This window comes from Mesitornis unicolor, unplaced genomic scaffold (genome assembly GCF_000695765.1).
Source record: "Mesitornis unicolor isolate BGI_N332 unplaced genomic scaffold, ASM69576v1 scaffold53963, whole genome shotgun sequence".
Classification (NCBI taxonomy): domain Eukaryota; kingdom Metazoa; phylum Chordata; class Aves; order Mesitornithiformes; family Mesitornithidae; genus Mesitornis; species Mesitornis unicolor.
Window position 1 is genome coordinate 3,538 of NW_010175030.1, and position 18,891 is coordinate 22,428.

Genomic DNA, 18,891 nt, shown 5'->3' on the forward strand with positions numbered 1-18,891 from the left:
GGAAAGCAAAGCCTGCCTTAAGTCATTTACCAGTGCAGCACTTCAGCAGGTCCCGCTGTCCTGCTAACTTCAAGTGCATGCTTAAGATCCATTAAGTTTTTGTCCTGGCTGATTTTGGGTAGAAATAGGGGAAGGCGGGGTGTTGTTCAGGGTTCTGTTTTGCTTTGAGGAAGTACAAGTGGAAAAATGGAAGTAGAAGAGTTTAATCCTGAAGTTTAACCCTTTCTTTCCCCTGCGTACCCTGTCCTGTGCTTCTGGTTAGAATTGTCACTCACAAGTGTTTTAAGGGCGGTAGCTTGCAAGGCTGGGATGCAACATTGCTGATGCTGTCCTTTGCATGTTGAGGACCTCTGAGGAGGTGCTGAGATGACTTGGTAGTGTGTGAGTTTATTTAAAAGCTGATATAAATTGTCTTTGACTGACAGAAGAATTCCTCCATCCAACATTGTACTTGATTACTTTTGGATGTTTTTTAGAGAGACTTTTTACTTAGCTGTAGTGATACTAAGCATATGTTTTCAACTGTGAGATCAGGTTATTGAAGTTATGTGTCACTGTAGCATTACATGTTAGTTTAAATAGTAAATGCTGAGATAAGGTTTCAGAGCAGTAGTAACACACACCTGCTGTATGTAAATACAGCTGGAAACTGGAGACCGTACAGATCTCTACAGGCAAAAGGCAGAATCCCAAGTGCATGTACTGTGGTGGATTCCCTTTGGGCTGTTGCTCTTTCAGATTAGGTGTTTTGTTTTCAATACAAGTACAGGGGCTGAGCTTCATCCTACACATGTTTATGGTTATATTTTATTGGAAACGTTTCAAACAATGTAGTTAAAATACTGCTGTCCAAGATCTGTTAACAGCCGTCTATTTTTGCTCTCCATCATTCAGAAGGAAAGGCTTGAAGCCTTTCATTAGTTTTTCAGATAATTGCAATGAGCCCATTTAAGCTTATTCAAATACTTGCTTAAGAATTGAGTGAGAGATGAAGGCTGATATGAGAGTCCAGCCAGAGACAGGATGTCTCTTAAGAGAGAGTATATGTAATAACGAGACTTAGAAACAAGGCCTTGAAAGTGAGGCTGCAGTAGGGAGGAGAACTAAATAAAAGTCATTGTATAGTCAATGTTACAGGTTAGGAAGAGAATCTTTGCAGCAGCATTGCTAGAACCAATAGATGCAAATAAGTGAAGCAACAAAAAATGTTGCAGGGTGACAAAGATCCTCAGAGGAACATGATGAAATAGCTATTAGGAATGAAGACACAGTCGGGTTTGCAGCTACAAAACCGAGGGAGGTTAAAAATTCAAGAAGTTTTGTGAAAGATACGTGAAGGAAGATGAAAGAGGGTTTCTGAAAGAGGGTTTCTGAGCACTGGCCGGGAGGACGTCTCTGAAGAGTTTGTTGAGAGTGGATTTGTTGGAGTACCAGAGTGGAATACAGATCTGTCCAGTTTCGTCCTGCATATCTTCGAGTTGCTAGAACAGCATAGTTACCGACTTCGGAAAGGAAAGGGAAGTGGCATGGTAATTAGTGGAGTCAGGTTCCTGTTTTAAATGAGAATGTCTAAGAATGCTTTTAATGAAGGAGGCTGAATCAGGAAGGAGTTGTTTGTGGAGGAGAAGGGCTGAGAATGGCTGTGACAGATTTTTAAGTCTGATGCTGTCACAAAGCTCATGAAGTTGAGAGCAGATAAGAAATACCTGTGTGTGTGTGAGGAGGGTGGTAGAGGGAGTTGTAGGAAGAGTGAAGAAAAGGCAAGCTCAAGAAGTGGGGAAGATCACTTTATATTGTGCAGGTTTTCTTTCAGGAGGAATTAATGAGATATTTTTTAGAGAGGAGTGAGCATGGGATAGAAGAGAGAGGAGAGGTCTGAGATGAGCCAGTTGTGGCAGAAAGGCAGCAAGAGCCATGGAATCGCAGCCTTCTGTGTGGCTGTAGGAATAGATTAGCAGAATTAAAGTTCTCTGCAGAGGGTCTCATCCATCCCCACCTCAATATAATTTATGTCCTATAATAGGCACCTTCCTGACTGCACGATGCAGCAGTGGCAAAGCTGACTGCTTCCCTCTCCTGTCGGTGGTCGTGACTGTGACTGTAGTTGGGTAGGGGCCATGGTCCCTATTCCAGAGCCCTTACAGTCTTAGGGCCTGATTCCTTCAATGCAGCTTCCCAAGGAACTGTTTGCAGTTTCAGAACCCATTAGCCAGTTGGTACCAAAAATCCAGTATCTTAGTTCTGTGTATACAGTCAGGAAGGGAGCGAGTGTTTCAAAACCCCTACGTGACCTGGGAACAAATTGCTACCATTTGATATTTTGGTTGTTGTAGAGCGAGAAAACAGGAAATGTGAAGGAGAAGTGGGGGAGGAATAGGAAAAAGAAGGACAAGAATGTAAATGAGATTTCATCTGTTTAGGTTTATATAATGTTAAACTTTATATCCAGATGAACCATGAGCATTTCTAGCTGTAGCTTCCAAAGCCCATGATTTATAACTACCTGGCGGTCTTTTTTTTAATGGAGGGCTGAATAGAGAATACATTTGTCATTAGCAGTGTGTTGGCTTAGTGGCAGCTGACAGATTTTCTTGTTTACATACTGACATTAGACTTATAGGCTATCTAAAATACATTGTTGTTTTAGTATCCATGAGTTGGTTACCTGTGCTGAGGAAACACAGCTTTTGACCCCAGCCTTCTGTGTTTTTCTTACAATTGTGATTTTAATTGCATCGCTCCCACTGATAGAAGCTATTCTGTCTAACTTCACCTAGAAAAGTGTGAGTGCTACTTTGTAAAGCTATTTGAATATTTAAGTCACTGTGGAGACCTAAGAGACAGATCAAAAATTTAAAAATAGCTTTTAGATTCAGAGGCTGATACAGAATTTTTATGATCATGTTGTTATGTTGAAAGACAACTGGTGACATATTCCTCTAAACATGGAGAGCAATTATTTTCTGGTATTTTTCAGTGTCTGCTTAAAAGTATGTTCATATTATTTTGTTAGTCATGGAACAGTTATGTTGCATATGTAAGAGATATTTTGTGCTTTTATATTTAGATCTAGTGGTAAATTAATCTGAGATAATTGACAGTGATTGTACTAAAGCCAAAACAATTGATGCCAACACTCAGCACGGTGTGTTGGAATAATATCCAAGCGATGGGTTGTAATTTTACAATACGATAACCTGTCATCATCAAGCAGGAGGTTTTTTTTCCACTAATGAAAAGATTAACATGTCTTTTCAGAGCTGCTCATTACTCATCCTCCCACCTTTTGTCTTGCTACCATCTCATTGTTCTTTATGCTTTCCTTCTGATGGACATATCTAGTAAAGTCACATTCTGTACTTTAAATCTAGCTCTTTCAGGGTCAAAATTGCCAACTTGAACTTGCATAAAGTAAAGAGAAGAGGCAAATGAGCCATTTCCTGGGTTTACTTTGCTGCTTAACTTAAGCTTAGCGTGGGTGACCTTTTTCTGCTGTTCTCTTTCTGCACTCCCAATAGTTATTACTGTCCATTTTATGGTATTGGATAGATGCTATGTCTGTTTTTTTCAGGACTATTCTATATCTCAATTAAAAGTAACTCTATTTAATAATAGTATTTTTAAAATGTGTTTTAAAAAAGAAGAGCAAGATCCTGGAGAAGACCCAGAAGGCAAAGTTCACAAACTAAACCTAGCAAGCAAAAAACAAAATCCATATTATTCATGTGATGACCTTCCATTCACTTACATGACATTTATGAGAACTGTAAAAAGGGTAGACATTCACTGCAGTTGTGAGGAACACAGATTATATGATTGGGCACCAAGAAGTGTCCCAGGACAGGATTCCTGTGTGTCCCCTTCTTCTATCTTACTTGTCAATGTGCAATGCAATAAGGGCTGCCTACCTCTGTGATTAGGTTCTCTGTGTGTTGACCTCTCTTCTGTTTCTCCCCCTCAATGCTTGCTCACATAAACCCTCCTGCTGCTCTTACTTGTTTTTCTCAGGAATTCAGGATCTTACAAACTAAGGGGATTTTTGCCCACAAGGAGGTTCATGTCTCCTGTAGCAGAAGGAGTCAGTGAGTACATGAAAGGATGCTGATGTCTGTGGAACTTTATTGCTCAAAGTTGTGGCTGCACTAAATATTTGGCAAAAATTCTGTATAATTTCCATTTTGTGTTCTGGATGTTACCTTCTTTCTTACCAAAGTCAGTAAAGTTCTGCCTGTGTGAATCTGTGTTTTGAGCATGAATTGCACTCTTAATTTTTTTTTTTTCTTAACACTTACATGGAATGGGGAATCTTCATGTATTCTGGAGGAATGGGAAGGAAAGAAACTTGTGTGGTGCTGCAGTGCAAGAAATAAAAGTAGAATGTGGAGAAAACACAGACCCAGTGTCATTGTCACGTGGAGCAAATTTAAGGATCTGCTTGTGTATAACATTCCCTCCAAGCTTGGTATAGTGTGTCCAACCAGTTGTCAAAACTCTGATGATGTAGGGGTAGCAGTGTTACAAGCTAGGACACTGAATTAAATAAAATAAATTGGAAAGTATAGTCTTCTCTATTTTTTTGGCAATTAATCCCAAATTATTCACTGAGAATAAGTATATCTAATTATTTGGGTAGATATAATGCTTCCACAAAGATAAGATCACACTTGGTAGAGAACAAAAACCTTGTGATTATCTGGGATGATGGGGATGGGATATCAGCTGATGCAGGTATCCTATGGTAGTTGCGGAGTTCACTGTGGACACAAGACTGGCACCATGTACGACCAGCTTGAGTCGTGCCTTCGTTTTGCATCAGCCAGACCTGAGCTGGCTCTGGGAATGAAGATAACTTGGTAGAGCAAACACTGCATTCAAGCTGAAATTTTACCAGGCATTTTGAGTACTACCATGCCCATCTAATAAGCCTTCTCTGAGCCTGAAGCATTAGGAAGTTCAGGGGCTGGCTGAAGTCCCAGGGCACCAGTTGATCCCAGGAGCAGTCCTTCCTGCACTGGATACTGGAGTTTACTAAATCGGATACGAGCTGACTGCATTTGTGGTTTGTTAGATTGGGCTCCTGCAAGCCGCCCTCCAGCTGTTGAAGCACATTTTATCCCAAAGGCAAAGAAGCTGTAGCTGTGCGGTGTGCTCCTAATCCCCAAAGCCCTGAAGGGTCTGAGCAGGCTGCGCTCATGAATGGTTTGTTTGTCCAGTATAACAACTCTGCAACCGCAGGATAAACTGTCCGTGGATACCAGGGAAATGACTGTGTATGGCCATGTTTATAAACATCAGCTACTAAAATCCCATGCCCCATCAAAAGTCCATAAGAAGTTAGCATGAAGCTCTTAAAATCCTGTGCTTTTTGCTTCCTGAGTTATGTTTGCTGCCTTCCTATGTTAAAACTTTTCTCTGAAACCTTAAGAACTGGGAGAATGTGCATATAAATAGAGATCTGTATTTCATCTAGTGAAACTTCAATAGAATTATTAAATATAGGAGTTGACAACACTGAAAATATAAATCTAATTTAAGCAATGATTGAAAAATCACGCTAAGGAGAAGTCTCTAATCTGTGTGAAAATGATGCCATCCCTATAAGCAGAATAATGGCTTTTTAGCCTTGATCTTGGAAAGAACAGACAGCAAAAAATGTGTCATAACTGTGAAGGGTTCTGGGTCAAGAATGATCATATCTGAAAAAGCTATTGTTAAGATTGTTACAAAGTTGTTTGTTGTAAAATAAAAAAATAATAAGAATTGTGTTAGTTTTAAAATTATAGTAGAAACTTTGTCTAAAGTGGTATTCCCATATACTATAGAGGCATGTGAGCATATTGCTCTATGGTAATGTAAGAAATACTCACAATACACAATGAAAAAGCCACTTATTTTCACTGCCTGTATCAAATTAAATACTAACAGTAAAGAACAGATTAGAGATGGGAGGTGATATCCCTTTACAAGTATCAAAGTGTATCTCCATCATCCTAGTCTGTCCAGCTACATGAGGTAACACAGTATCAGAGGTAATTCAGCTCAGAATAAGTAGTTTCAAAGAAAATCAGGAAACAGTAGCTGAATCATGGAAAGGATGATTTGTTTCCAGGTGTGACTATAAAGCAGGTATAAACACAAGCAGTTCACCAGATGTGAAGCCCATTTTTGTTTTCACAGAATCACAGAACGTTAGGGATTGGAAGGGACCTCAAAAGATCATCCAGTCCAATCCCCCTGCCGGAGCAGGAACACCTAGATGAGGTTGCACAGGAAGGCGTCCAGGCAGGTTTTGAATGTCTCCAGAGCAGGAGACTCCACAACCTCTCTGGGCAGCCTGGTCCAGTGCTCTGTCACCCTCACTGAGAAGAAGTTTCTTCTCAAATTGAAGTGGAACCTCCTGTGTTCCAGTTTGTGTCCGTTACCCCTTGTCTTATGATTGTTTGTCACCGAGAAGAGCCTGGCTCCATCCTCGAGACACTCACCCTTTCAATATTTATAAACATGAATGAGGTCTCCCCTCAGTCTCCTCTTCTGCAAACTAAAGAGACCCAGCTCCCTCAGCCTTTCCACATAAGGGAGATGCTCCACTCCCTTGATCATCTTTGTAGCCCTACGCTGGACTCTCTCCAGCAGTTCCCTGTCCTTCTTGAACTGAGGGGCCCAGAACTGGACACAATATTCTAGATGTGGTCTCAATATTCCAGATGTGGTCTCTTTGTTTTGTTTTGTTTTAAGAATCTGTTTTGAATAATTTTGCTCAGGGGCTGCTCACAAGCCCCCAAGGAAGGGTTTGCAGGTGCCAAGCAGAGTCGCCATGACTGGCACTAAAGTGGTCCTGTCCAGGGACTGGTCTGAAAGCCAAATACTCTCAGGGAAATCACACAGAAAGGGAAGCAGTTCATCCTGCCACCAAACAGGTTATTCAGGGAATGATGAGGGATTCAGAGGACAACCCCAATTGCAGTTATCATGATATAACAGCAAGAGGGGGAGACAGAGCCTAAAATAAGAGATGTAAGTGTAGACAGGGAGGAATGCAAGCCTGCTGCTTGCAAAAGGGGATCACAGAGGCAGCAGCAGAGATCACAGAGGCGAGTCATCCTTGAATACGACAAACAAGAGAGTTCAAACAATGTGAAATCTGTATTTTTGAATGCTTCACTGTTAATAACTTGAATGATGATATTATAAACCAGGCAAGGAAAGAGCCCAAAGGCATTAGCTGTGATTATCATTTGGCACAGTTTCTTGACTGCAGAGGAGCTCATTTAAACCAAGTCAGTCCCTAGCCTGTGCAGCTTCAATTCATGATTTCCTGTTGGAGGTCCCAGGACTCAAACTGACATTTGTTTCTCTTCCTTTTTTTTTTTTTTCCCTCTCTCCTTCTGTGCTTCCACCCTCGGTCTAAAAAGCTGCTGTCATAAGAATTACTAAAGGTAAAAAAATAGTGCTTTGTACCATCAGAAAGCTTTGCAGCCTTGAGTCATTTGGAGGGTAAAAAGCAATCCATTTTAAAGTTCAGGAGTTTTTAAACTGCTGAAACACACATTTGACCTTAGAATTGGGAGGAGAGGAATGTTTACCATGGTAATGGGATTTAAAACCTAATTCCTTCTAGCCTTGTATGATGTACACAGTATTTCACAAACTGGGACAAGCATGAGTGGGAAGGCTTGTGAATTACCAGAAGGGCTGAGATGTTAAGCACAGACTGCTGTTTTGGGCAATGTTATTTATTTATCTGGATAAACATTTTCCTTTTCACTGGAAAAAGTTGGAAAGGACATAGTACATATTTGTGAGACGTGGCTTCATTGGCCAGGATTACACACAGAGCAATTATATCTAATCTTTGTAACATTAACAGCTAAGCATTGGCTTTCTCTGTATTTCTTCAGATATACTTGGGCAACCTTCATGTTGTCCCTGTGGGCAGTCATGTGGAATTTAAGGTATCTCTGTTGTCAGTTCTTCTCACACTGCTCATTCCTCAAGCTGCTCCATGTATTTGAGCAACACGGCGTCCTTGTGTCCTGAATAACTGTGTCCCTACCCTACAGTCCGAACAAGTATCTCTGTGCATGCCTTCCAACCACTCTTCAAAGTGATACCAGCCTTCTCCTTCTTCCTGTGCTTTCTTTCCTCTGCTCAGGGAATGCCCTTTCTCAGGTGCTCAGCAAAGCTACAACCCTCTACACCTTTAAAACTTCCCTGAAGATTCACTTCTGGGATGCTTACAAGAAACTAGCTAGGTAATTTGCTTACCTATTTCATTCATCTCATGAGTGACTCACTTCTTCCATGGTGCCTGCAAGAAACTTATTGATTAAACTTGCTTCCTCTTACTCTGTTTTTATCAAATAAAACAGTCACTGGATTGTGCCCTGTATTGGCCTTCATGGAGGTTGGGTGCATTCTAGGATGACTGGATCATGATTGCCTTTCAGATGCCACTCTCTTCTTCTTGCCTCTTTGTTGCTTGTATCCTTTGTTGCTTCTCATTAGAAACATCCCTTTGTCCTCCAGCTGCCTGCAAATAAAGAGGCTTTGCTCTTCACTTGGCTCTTCATGACTTTAACAGAGCACTGAATACGTGCAGGAGTCCACTTACCTGGAGCTTATTATAGGCTCAGTGTATTCGTTTGAGAGCTACTCCGGGCATGATCAGTGTTTTTGTCTCTGGCAGGTGTCTCCTACCACAATTTGCAGGAGTGTCTAAAGCACTGTTTATAAGGAGCAAATAGCATTTGGTGTGACTACTGACTGTTGTGATCATACTCTGCGTGTTTTTAATGTTATCTAATTTTCAGTGTTCATAACGACAGAAAAGTTCTGTTAGATAAATGTGTGAAGGTTCTCGGCTTGCTAAAGTTCTCCAGCAAGTGCAGGTAGAGTTACCCACACTTTAAACAGAGTATTTCAAGGTATTTTAATTGAACACTATTTTAACTTAATGGATAAAAGTAACAATTTAAACAAATCTTTTTTCTTCGTAAGAGAAAGTAGCACAGTGAATCTTTTTATAATTGTACTGTGTACCATCATGAAGTAATACAGAGATTACTGGTATTCCTGTGCAATGTAACAGGCAGCATTTACCTGTGGCTTGTTGTGCTTGTCATGTCTTTCTAATGCACAAAAAGCAGTGGGTCTCCCTTTTGCGCAAATGGTGACATCTGTATGTAGTGTCCTCTTCAATGGGGCATCTCCATCTGTATGAAGTTAAGCACGTGCTGTGTGTCAGCAGGATCTGTGGGTTCCATGTAAGGTGTGTACCCATGGTTCAGTTGTTACTAGCATTTCCCAAGGAAACGGTGTGGCCTTGGCTATGCCAACACCCTAATTTGATACCATTTTTGTGGCATTATCATCTAGCAAGCTAATGGTCACATAGGTAATTAATATTGCTAGACACAATGGCAGTGTTCCTCTAATTAGTAAAGACTTGGGTTTGTTCAGTAAGACCCAGAGTGTGAAAACCCATATTCCCTACAAGCCTTGCCTTGAAGCTAGAGATTGGAGCTGCACTAATGGGGCTAATCCTCTGGTTACTCTTCCTGCCACATGGGGAAGGGTTACCTGGGGATGAGTCCTGAATGTTATTATAAGAGTTAGTAATTTGCTAGATGGAAACTAAGGGAACTGTCTTTGAATACTCAGAGTTGCTGCTGACTGACTCCCCTGGTTGCTTTCCCTGAGGGGAAGGTGAATGAGGGCAAAGGAAGGAGTAAGAGCCCCCAGGAGAGCACAAGTTTCTTCAGTGAACCAGCTGAGGACTTTGAAGTAGAACATGCCTTCAACGTCGACTTTTTCTTTTCCTCTTCCAGTTCAGCTTATGATACCAAAACAAGACAGAAGGTGGCAGTAAAAAAGCTTTCAAGACCTTTTCAATCGCTGATTCATGCCAGGAGAACCTACCGAGAGCTTAGGTTGCTTAAGCACATGAAGCACGAGAACGTAAGTAGAGAGCGAGTTCTTTCCCTTGGTTTTTATGACAGAAGTTTGCAATATAGGCTTAACTTCAGCGAGGTACAGTCTTTTTTTGAAAAGTATATGCAACTCAACCCAAGATACCTGGACCTGGTCATCTTACATGTAGTGAAGTCGTCGGACTTAGAGTAGAGACTTTCAGTAAAAGATGTCTTTTTATTGAGAAATTAGCTAATTTAATCTTGAAGATGCAGCTAATGAAATCCAAAACAAGTGGTCCTATTCTTCTCGAACTGAAGTAGTAAGAGCGTTCTGCTCACTACTGTTGGATGCTCTTGAAACATCAGCCCAGGAAAAAAAATGTCTCAAACTTGGTTTTGCTGAGTTTGGATTTTTTTGAGAAATTAATGGCAGATACCCTTACTGAAATCAGTGACAGTGTACTATCTAGATGAAAAATAGAAGAACTCAAATAATTCAGTACTTGCCTAAGTTTATGTGACAAACACTTGATTTCAATGGGAACATCTACCTGCTTAAAAATAACTTGATGAATTGAAGCCTGAACAAAATATGATGGATTGAAAACTATCCTGCAGAAAGGATGCTAAAAAGTTAATCAACAGCAGAAAAAGATAACCCATGAAATTGTGTGTAATCTTAAGTATAGCAAGTGTGTAAGCCGTGTGCCAGTTTTTCTGTAGTGAGCCATTATATATTTCTTGCTTTTATTTCTGTTTGTAATTACTTTTTGTAATTAATATAATTTTCTATTGGATATGGAGATAGCTGAGACTATACCTGTACAGACCACCTGTTGTGACAGTTGTGCTCAGTTTTCAGGAGGATATGTCATATATTTGTAAGTTTTGTGCCAAAAATGCTAAGTGCTGTCAGTAATTGTAATGTGTTGCTTTACAGATTCCTAAAAATAAAATGTCAATTCCCTCATTTTTCAGGTTATAGGATTGCTAGACGTTTTTACACCTGCAACATCAATAGAAAATTTTAATGAAGTGTAAGTAAAATTTTAAAATCATTCTGACTAGTTAGTAAGTAAGTATCAGTTTGACACTGGGGCACAGTTAGACAAATGAGAACTAGGAATGATTTGCACTTTTTTCCCAGCACTTTTTTTGAAAAGAATCAATGTTTCTGCAAAATTTGTCAAAAAATGCATCTTCCAGTGGGAGCAGGGAGGGAAATTCCACAAAACACTCTTATTTCAACCAATCCAGTGTTAATCTCCATCATCAGATATTCTGGGGCCTTGCAGGTATTGCAGTTTCGGTGCCTCAGGCTCCCACTTTGATGCTGGGTGAGTCTCCCAGTTCATCTCAAATTACGACGCATTCTCCTCTCACTGAACTGCTGTGGTGTGTCACAGAGAAAACAGATAAACCTTTTAATGTGCCATAAGGATTTTCCTTTTTCGTTATATTAAATCTCATAGCTGTGATTCCATTATTAGAGCTCATAAGAAGCCAATGGGAAAGGAATAAACCATATGTTCATAGAATCATAGAATGGTTTCGGTTGGAAAAGATCGTTAAGATCATTGAGTCCAACCATTGAACCAGCCCTAAGTCTGTCACTAGACCATGTCCCCAGGCATGACATCTACTCATCTTTTAAAAACCTCCAGGGATGGTGACTCCTCCCCCTCCCTGGGCAGCCTGTTCCAGTGCTTAACAACCCTTTCAGTAAAGAAATTTATTCTAATATCCAGCCGAAACCTTCCCTGGCGCAACTTGAAGCCATATTAGTAGAAAATGGAAAAAGAACCTACATGGGAGTGTGTAATTGCTCTTTAGATGCACTGCCTTTAGAAGGATTCACATCCTGTTTCTTTGTTTTCTTCTGTGTTTTATTTTCACAGGTATCTTGTGACCAATTTAATGGGTGCTGACCTGAATAACATTGTGAAGTGCCAGAAGTTGACGGATGACCACATACAGTTTCTGATCTATCAGTTACTTCGAGGTCTTAAGGTACTGGCTGAATACAGGAGTTTTGGAGTCATTGGTTCATTGCAGTGACAGTACTTAAACACTTTTTTGGTATGTCTCAAGAGTGTGCACATAGCAGCAATCATTTCAGAAATTATCAGATAAGTTTTCTAACCAGAAATAGAACCCCAGGCCCACCAATGTGTGGTGCATGTGAATACTCCCCTTGCACATTAACTTCAGGTCAGTATCTATTTAAGTATCTATTTTATTGTTGAAGGAGAACCACCTGCTAGATCATGTCTCCAGTGAACATGTTCTGTAGTGCACAGTGTGTGTTTTAGACACTTAACCTGTCATGAAACAGTAGTAAAAAATCTTTTGGAAGAATGTGAAATTGGTAGAGACCGATATGGCAAGTATCTCACAGTTTTGCTTTGAAAGACGCGAACCAATATGAATAACTACAGTCTACAGAAGTAGAAGTTTATCCTAGCAATGTACAATGCACACAATCACCTAGGATTTACTGTGCCTGTAAAGTCATTTTTTCTTCTAATCGTATCAGTTAACATTTATACAGTTAGATAACACAGGTGACTGGCAATGAAACTGTAGCAAAAATTTCTTCTGAAAGCATTACAATTTTGCTGACATTAAAGTGTCTATAAACAGGAGAAGATGTAGAAAATGTTTCCCATTATTATATTATAAACATTTTCTCAGACCAGTGTTGATTTTCCCAGATATGAGCAAAAATAAAAGACAAAGATCAGCTGCTTTAGTAACTAACTAAACAGTAATTGATATTTTAGACATGAAAATTAAATGTATGTTTGAAAGCATGCTGTAATAAATACTGGCCCTGGAATATACCTACTACATGATTTTCAGCGAGTCACCTGGTGCCTGAGACAGTAATTCTTATTCATGTATGCAGGTTCTGTCAATTTAAGTGCAGATTTTAGTGAATAAAAATTACAGAACTGAGCCCTTAATTGCTTTGTCTCATTTATTTAACTTAATAGCTTAATTAAGAAGATAGATTCTAGAGTTAATTATCCAGCTTGTGATTTTGGATGTACAGCTATGTTGTGTCAAAGCTAAATAATAGTAGGAGTTGTGCTGTAAAGTGAATATTAATTTCAGAAGTGCACTCAGGTGCATTTCTGGCTCTGTTTTGAAGGGGAGGGTTTAGTGGTGGCTTATCTTTTCTAAAATTGAAATGCTTATGTCTCATTAGCCAAAGAACATTTGATCACACAGAATCACAGAATCGCTTGGTTGGAAAAGACCTCCGAGATCATCACGTCCAACCGCTCCTGTCTACCCCCTAAACCATATCCCTAAGTACCTCGTCTACCCACTCTTTAAATACATCCAGGGATGGTGACTCCACCACCTCCCTGGGCAGCCTGTTCCAGCCTCTGACAACCCTCTCAGTAAAGAACTTCCTCCTTATCTCTAACCTGAACCTCCCTTGGCACAGCTTGGTGCCGTTACCCCTTGTTCTATCCTCCATCACCTGGGAGAAAAGACCAGCACCCACCTCTCTACAACCTCCCTTTAGGTAGTTGTAGGTGGTGATGAGGTCTCCCCTCAACCTTCTCTTCTCCAGGCTAAACAACCCTAGTTCCCTCAGCCGCTCCTCATAAGGCTTGTTCTCCAGACCCCTCACCATCCTTGTGGCTCTTCTCTGAACATGCTCTAGAATCTCAACATCTTTCTTATAGTGAGGGGCCCAGAACTGAACACAGTACTCGAGGTGCGGCCTCACCAGTGCCGAGTACAGGGGGATAATCACCTCCCTGGACCTGCTGGTCACACTGTTTTTAATACAGGCCAAGATCATATGTAATTCCTCACTTACATCTATGCTGGAGTCATTACAATGTGTATTCACACACCCAAGCAAGCTTTGGGGTCCCTGATGGGTTTGTTCAGCAGCACAAGCACAGGCTGCGTGCCCCACAGAAGCTGTCTGAGGAGACGAAGCATTAGCGTGGAGCTGTGTGGTTTGGCAGGCTCCTGAGCTGACTGGGAGAGGGCTGCCTGGTGGCACCAAGAGGAGCCCTGGCCTCAGCAGAGCAGGGACGCAGCTCCTTCTGTCGCCAGTGCTGGTTTGGGTTCCTCTTCATTCAGCTGCTCACAGCTCCTGTGAGGAGTGCTCAGGGGTGGCCCTGTCCTAGTAAACAGTGAGTAGGTCTGGAACAAGAATGCCCTTGTGTTTTCTCTGGGTTTTCCCAGTTGATATTCAGGTCTTGCATGTAATCTCCGCTCCTAAAAAAGAGGGTGAATTCACATCTAGAGAATGGAAGAGAAGGTTTTGAAGGTCTTGCTGATCCTGGTCAGTAAGATCATAGATAAATTGGCTGTTAATCCTAACAAGTGAACGATAGGCAATTACAGAGTAAACTTTTCTCAGTCTTTCAGTTTTAATGTTTTATGTAAAATAACAGAGACGCTAAATAGCCACTGAAATACTTCTTTGGGTCCCTGCTTTGAAAGTGAACCTGAAGCAGTGCTGTGGCTTAGGTGGATATTTTAGTCATTAACGTGTCCCAGGATGTGAGTATCTTTCACCTATGTTCAGCATTCCCGGTGTGGGAAGGTGACTTACATAATCTCAGAGTCAACTTTACTGCTCCCTAGGCCACTGTCTTCACTGAGCCACTACCTGATCAGCAGGGACATCCAGATAAGACAGGAATCAATTCCAAATTCATAAGAAACTTTCAACAGTCACTGCAAATGCTATCTTTTATGGTAGAATCTAGTCTTGGTTACCTTTCTTGAAATACACAGCTCTGAATAAGACAAAGCAAGGAGGTTTTGAAGTTCGTCATACCTCTGTTTGATCTGAAAATTTAGTGTGACGTCTTTTCTGTATATAAAACAGTCAGTCTCAGAAGCAAAAAGACAAGTGACTTATACCTTCCTTCACCTCTAACTTCAAATCTTACCTTTTTCCTTTTTGTTTCACAGTATATTCACTCAGCTGGAATCATCCACCGGGTGAGTTCACTCACTGTGATAATAAAAATTAGTGGAGTGTGTCCCTCTGTGCATCAAACGTGTTACTGAGACATAGTTATAGTATACCTTAAAAGGTTAAAATCATACTTGACTGACTCTGTTCTGCTACAGGACCTGAAGCCCAGTAACCTAGCTGTCAATGAAGACTGTGAATTGAGGGTAGGTATCATGCTGTTGTAATGAAGAATGTTGTAAAAGCCCTCAAAATGACAGTTTTCTGAGAAGCTTTAGCTACCATTTTTATTTCTGAATTCATTAATTCAACTGTTTGCTACTGTTGCTTCCTTGGCATGGAAAACCCATGTCTGTGAACATGTGTTTTCTCCTAAATGTTAATTTAGTACAAACACAAGTATCCTTGCAAAACGTTCATCCCTAGTTCCTTGCAGATGGTACATAGGCTAATAATTTGACCCATGAGTGAATACTTAACTGAGTGTATCTTGAAAGTTTGACCTGTGGTATGTATCTGCATCTGCCATGTTCAGATTGTAACAACTTCCACTTTTACATCTACAGAATATACAAGCTAAATTAAATAGCAATATGATAAAAAGATACCAATATTACCAGTTACAGGCAGTAAAAACAGAACAAAACAACCAAAAAAGCCCCCTATAATCTACACTTCTTAAATGCTATTTTAATGTACATGTCTATAGATACACATATCTTTGTGTATCTGTGTGATACAGTATTACATAATAAGCATGAGGCTCTGGAGAAGGAAAGGATGTCTTCAAGCTTTCTAAGCCTTTAAGCCTAAGAATGAGACATTCAGTATTTCTCCATGACAGCCAGAAACGTCTGTCTTCTGTGACTGAGACTCTGATGTAATCACTTTATTCCAGCCATGAGGGATTTAAGAAAAGATTCCAAATACTGCACGATCAGCAAAAAATCACAATAATGAATAAGAGCAGTGCAGTTCGGTTCTCTCACTAATCTGGATCTGTGGTGAGAAACTGTAGTTCCTGTTTGGTTTAGTAACACTTGCAGATGCTCAGCAAGTTTCATGATTATCCCTTTAATGTCTTCATGCATGGTTGTTCAGCATCTGTGAAATGTTATGGGTCATCTGGGTCTTATCATACATTCTCAAATGTGTGCTGTATTTTTGTACTGTAAGTAAAGGAGTTTTTTAATATTTTTTTCTATTATTATTGTATCTGTGGACCTCCCTGCATAGCATTTGTTACACTGCTCTTTGCTTTGTTTATATTTATAACTTTACTTCCTCTGATACCAAATTATTTTCTAATAGAACAAACTAGTGGATATTTCCACTACAAGCAAAAAGAAAATAGAGACAAAAAGAAAGGAAATGTGTGTGTGTACACATTTGATAGAAGGGATCAGCTATTTAAGAAAAATATTTATGAAACCCTTATAAAATAAGGGCATTAGTGTTCGAGTTTCAAGCCATTATTCATGCCTTGTTTGCCTCACGCTTTTATTTTTGCTTATTTAAGAAATAAATCATACTTTCAAAGTATATTAGAAGTAAAGATGTTAATGTATTATTTATATCTTAATATTTTTCTTTAGGCTTTTTATATCTTTTAACTGGATTATAGCTGAGGAATTTTGATTGATACTCTTAAAATTTTCTTACTCTCAATGAAAAGGATTAGCCATCAGTTTAATAAATAATCCTGGATCTCATCACGGGAGGTTGCCACTGATCTTAATTCACATTTCTGTTTGAAGAGATGCTAACTAGGTCAGATGAGTGACTTCACGAACAGCACTGAAACTCAGATGGTCCCCTTTCACAACAGTCTCTCTTAGAGTCGGGGATACCTTTTATGTCCATAATTAGTGGGACTTAGACTAATAAAAAATAGAAAGCAAATAAATGAGCAGGAAAAAATAATTGAAATAACTTCCTGTCAATGTATATTTAGCAAGGGAGAGCATATGGAAGGGACCGTTTTGCCATGAAACCTGTGAGTAATATATGTAACTAAACAGAACTCCTTTGTAGCTTTGGTGGGGGAGTTCTACAGCAAACAGATGGTACGTGATCTAAATCTACCTTGTTACACAGGATGTATGTTTCCCTCTTAGTGACATTGGAACATCGCGTGGTTTGGGTAAATGTTACCTGTGTGCAATGCTGCTTTGACAGACATGGAAAGGAAACAACAGAATTTCTGCAGATTTGTGATCAGCTTGTGTGGTCATTAGATGTTTAAATGGCCAGTGGCACTTGCCGTTACCATTTTACACAAACATTCCCACTTGGCAATGTTTCATTTTTTATAGCAACAGTGCTTATTTTTAGCAAATGAATGTTAGCAGAAAATTGAACTTCAGGCAAAATGTAAAGTTTGCCTTAGGGGGCAAAGGGCCAGGCTCATCACGGTGGGAGCATCTTTATGCGGACCCGCAGGCTGCAGGGATACAGCAGTGACAGCCGATGGGCTTGTCTGCAGAGTGTTGCTGTTTTACTTCAGCAATGCTGAGGGACTATGGATAAACTCAGAAATAAGAAATGGGAAAAATCAAGGTATTTAAAAAATTATTATTAATTTTATTTTATATTTATTCTGTAGATATTAGACTTCGGTTTAGCTCGACAAACTGATGATGAAATGACAGGATATGTTGCAACAAGATGGTATAGAGCTCCAGAAATTATGCTAAATTGGATGCACTACAATCAAACAGGTAAACTTTGAAGACTTTGCATTTTGCTACAGCTGAATATAGTGATAGTTTTAAACCAAGAGGCAACTCTGTTTAATGATCTCTTCGATTCATCGTACGCATTTCTCTCTCCATTTTTTGACAGTTGACATCTGGTCGGTTGGATGCATCATGGCAGAGCTATTGAAAGGGAAGGCCCTATTTCCAGGAAATGATTGTATCCTTAACATAAAACATAAAATGCAATTATAGAAATACTCTCTAATTCTTTTTTTTTCCTGATGACTCAGGTGTTTCTATGGAAATGTTTTTGAGGTAACGAACTTCTAAAACAGTAAACAATTTTTGCTAATCTTTCAGTTTAGTGTATAAGATAAGACCCACTGGTAGGAAAAAAACAGTAATAGATGTTCCTTAACGACAGTAAGTTACATTTACTCTTTGTTGTGTATCTGTATTTAAATAATAACCTAGTTACAACAGACCAGATTTATTCCATATGTGCATCTTAGTGAAATAACATATGTTAAAACTGAAGCTGAATAAAGGCAATATTTTTTTATTAGCTAATATAATTTTTAAAAATAGAACTGCTTTTAGGCTGAAAGTTCCTAAAATGCAAACAAATTAACTTTTAAATAGTAAGTCAATTAATAGGCATATTGTGTCCTGTTATAAAAAAAGCCAGCAATTTCAGAAATGCCACAGAAGCAACAAAACCCTCTCTTTTCTTCAGCGCTGTGCTGTGATCCCTGCTGGAGCATCAGGGATTTCCATTGATGTTTTTTGCACAGGCAAGAGCAAAGAAAGAGCCGTTGCTGAGGAGAGCAGTGAAATAACAAAAGAAAACTGAAGAAAACCAGATAATGAGGAATGAGGAAACAACTGCATCAGGGGAGGAAAGCTTTTAATAGGGGGAACAAGAACAGATTCTTCTGTACTGAATACTGACATTTCTCACTACTCTGAAACACCTCAACAAGCAAACACTGCTAAAACTAAGCTGTTGCCAGGCGCGAAACAAGATGACAGTTTTGCAGGCAATTCTGATAACAGAGCTGAGAGACTGAGTCTCCCCACTGACCTTTCTATTGTGCGCAGCATCATTAGGCTCTGTTGTAACCACAGGCGCTGTCCGGATGTTCATCATCTGGATGATGACTGTGCTTCGGACTGTTTCATTACATGGTACGTGGTATCTGGAAAGATTAATACACCTAGTTTTCAAGAAATAGGATTTTTTTGCTGTTATAAAATATTGTCTGCAATTATGTGATTACATCAATTTAAATAAAGTTGTAAAATAACCTTGAGTCTGTAGGGA

General features: G+C 39.7%; 1 protein-coding gene across 1 annotated transcript in view; it reads left to right on the forward strand.

Annotated features, from left to right (window-relative positions):
* Window positions 1-10,768: 10,768 nt before the first annotated feature.
* Window positions 10,769-18,891, forward strand: part of LOC104538133 (mitogen-activated protein kinase 11-like) — a 17,519-nt gene continuing 9,396 nt past the window's right edge. The window contains exons 1-7 of the mRNA XM_010181220.1: window positions 10,769-10,792; window positions 10,890-10,948; window positions 11,810-11,921; window positions 14,865-14,894; window positions 15,027-15,074; window positions 17,474-17,588; window positions 17,713-17,784. Of these exons, the coding sequence (XP_010179522.1) occupies window positions 11,829-11,921; window positions 14,865-14,894; window positions 15,027-15,074; window positions 17,474-17,588; window positions 17,713-17,784 (358 nt within the window). The 5' untranslated portion in view covers window positions 10,769-10,792; window positions 10,890-10,948; window positions 11,810-11,828. The remainder of the gene's footprint in view (window positions 10,793-10,889; window positions 10,949-11,809; window positions 11,922-14,864; window positions 14,895-15,026; window positions 15,075-17,473; window positions 17,589-17,712; window positions 17,785-18,891) is intronic.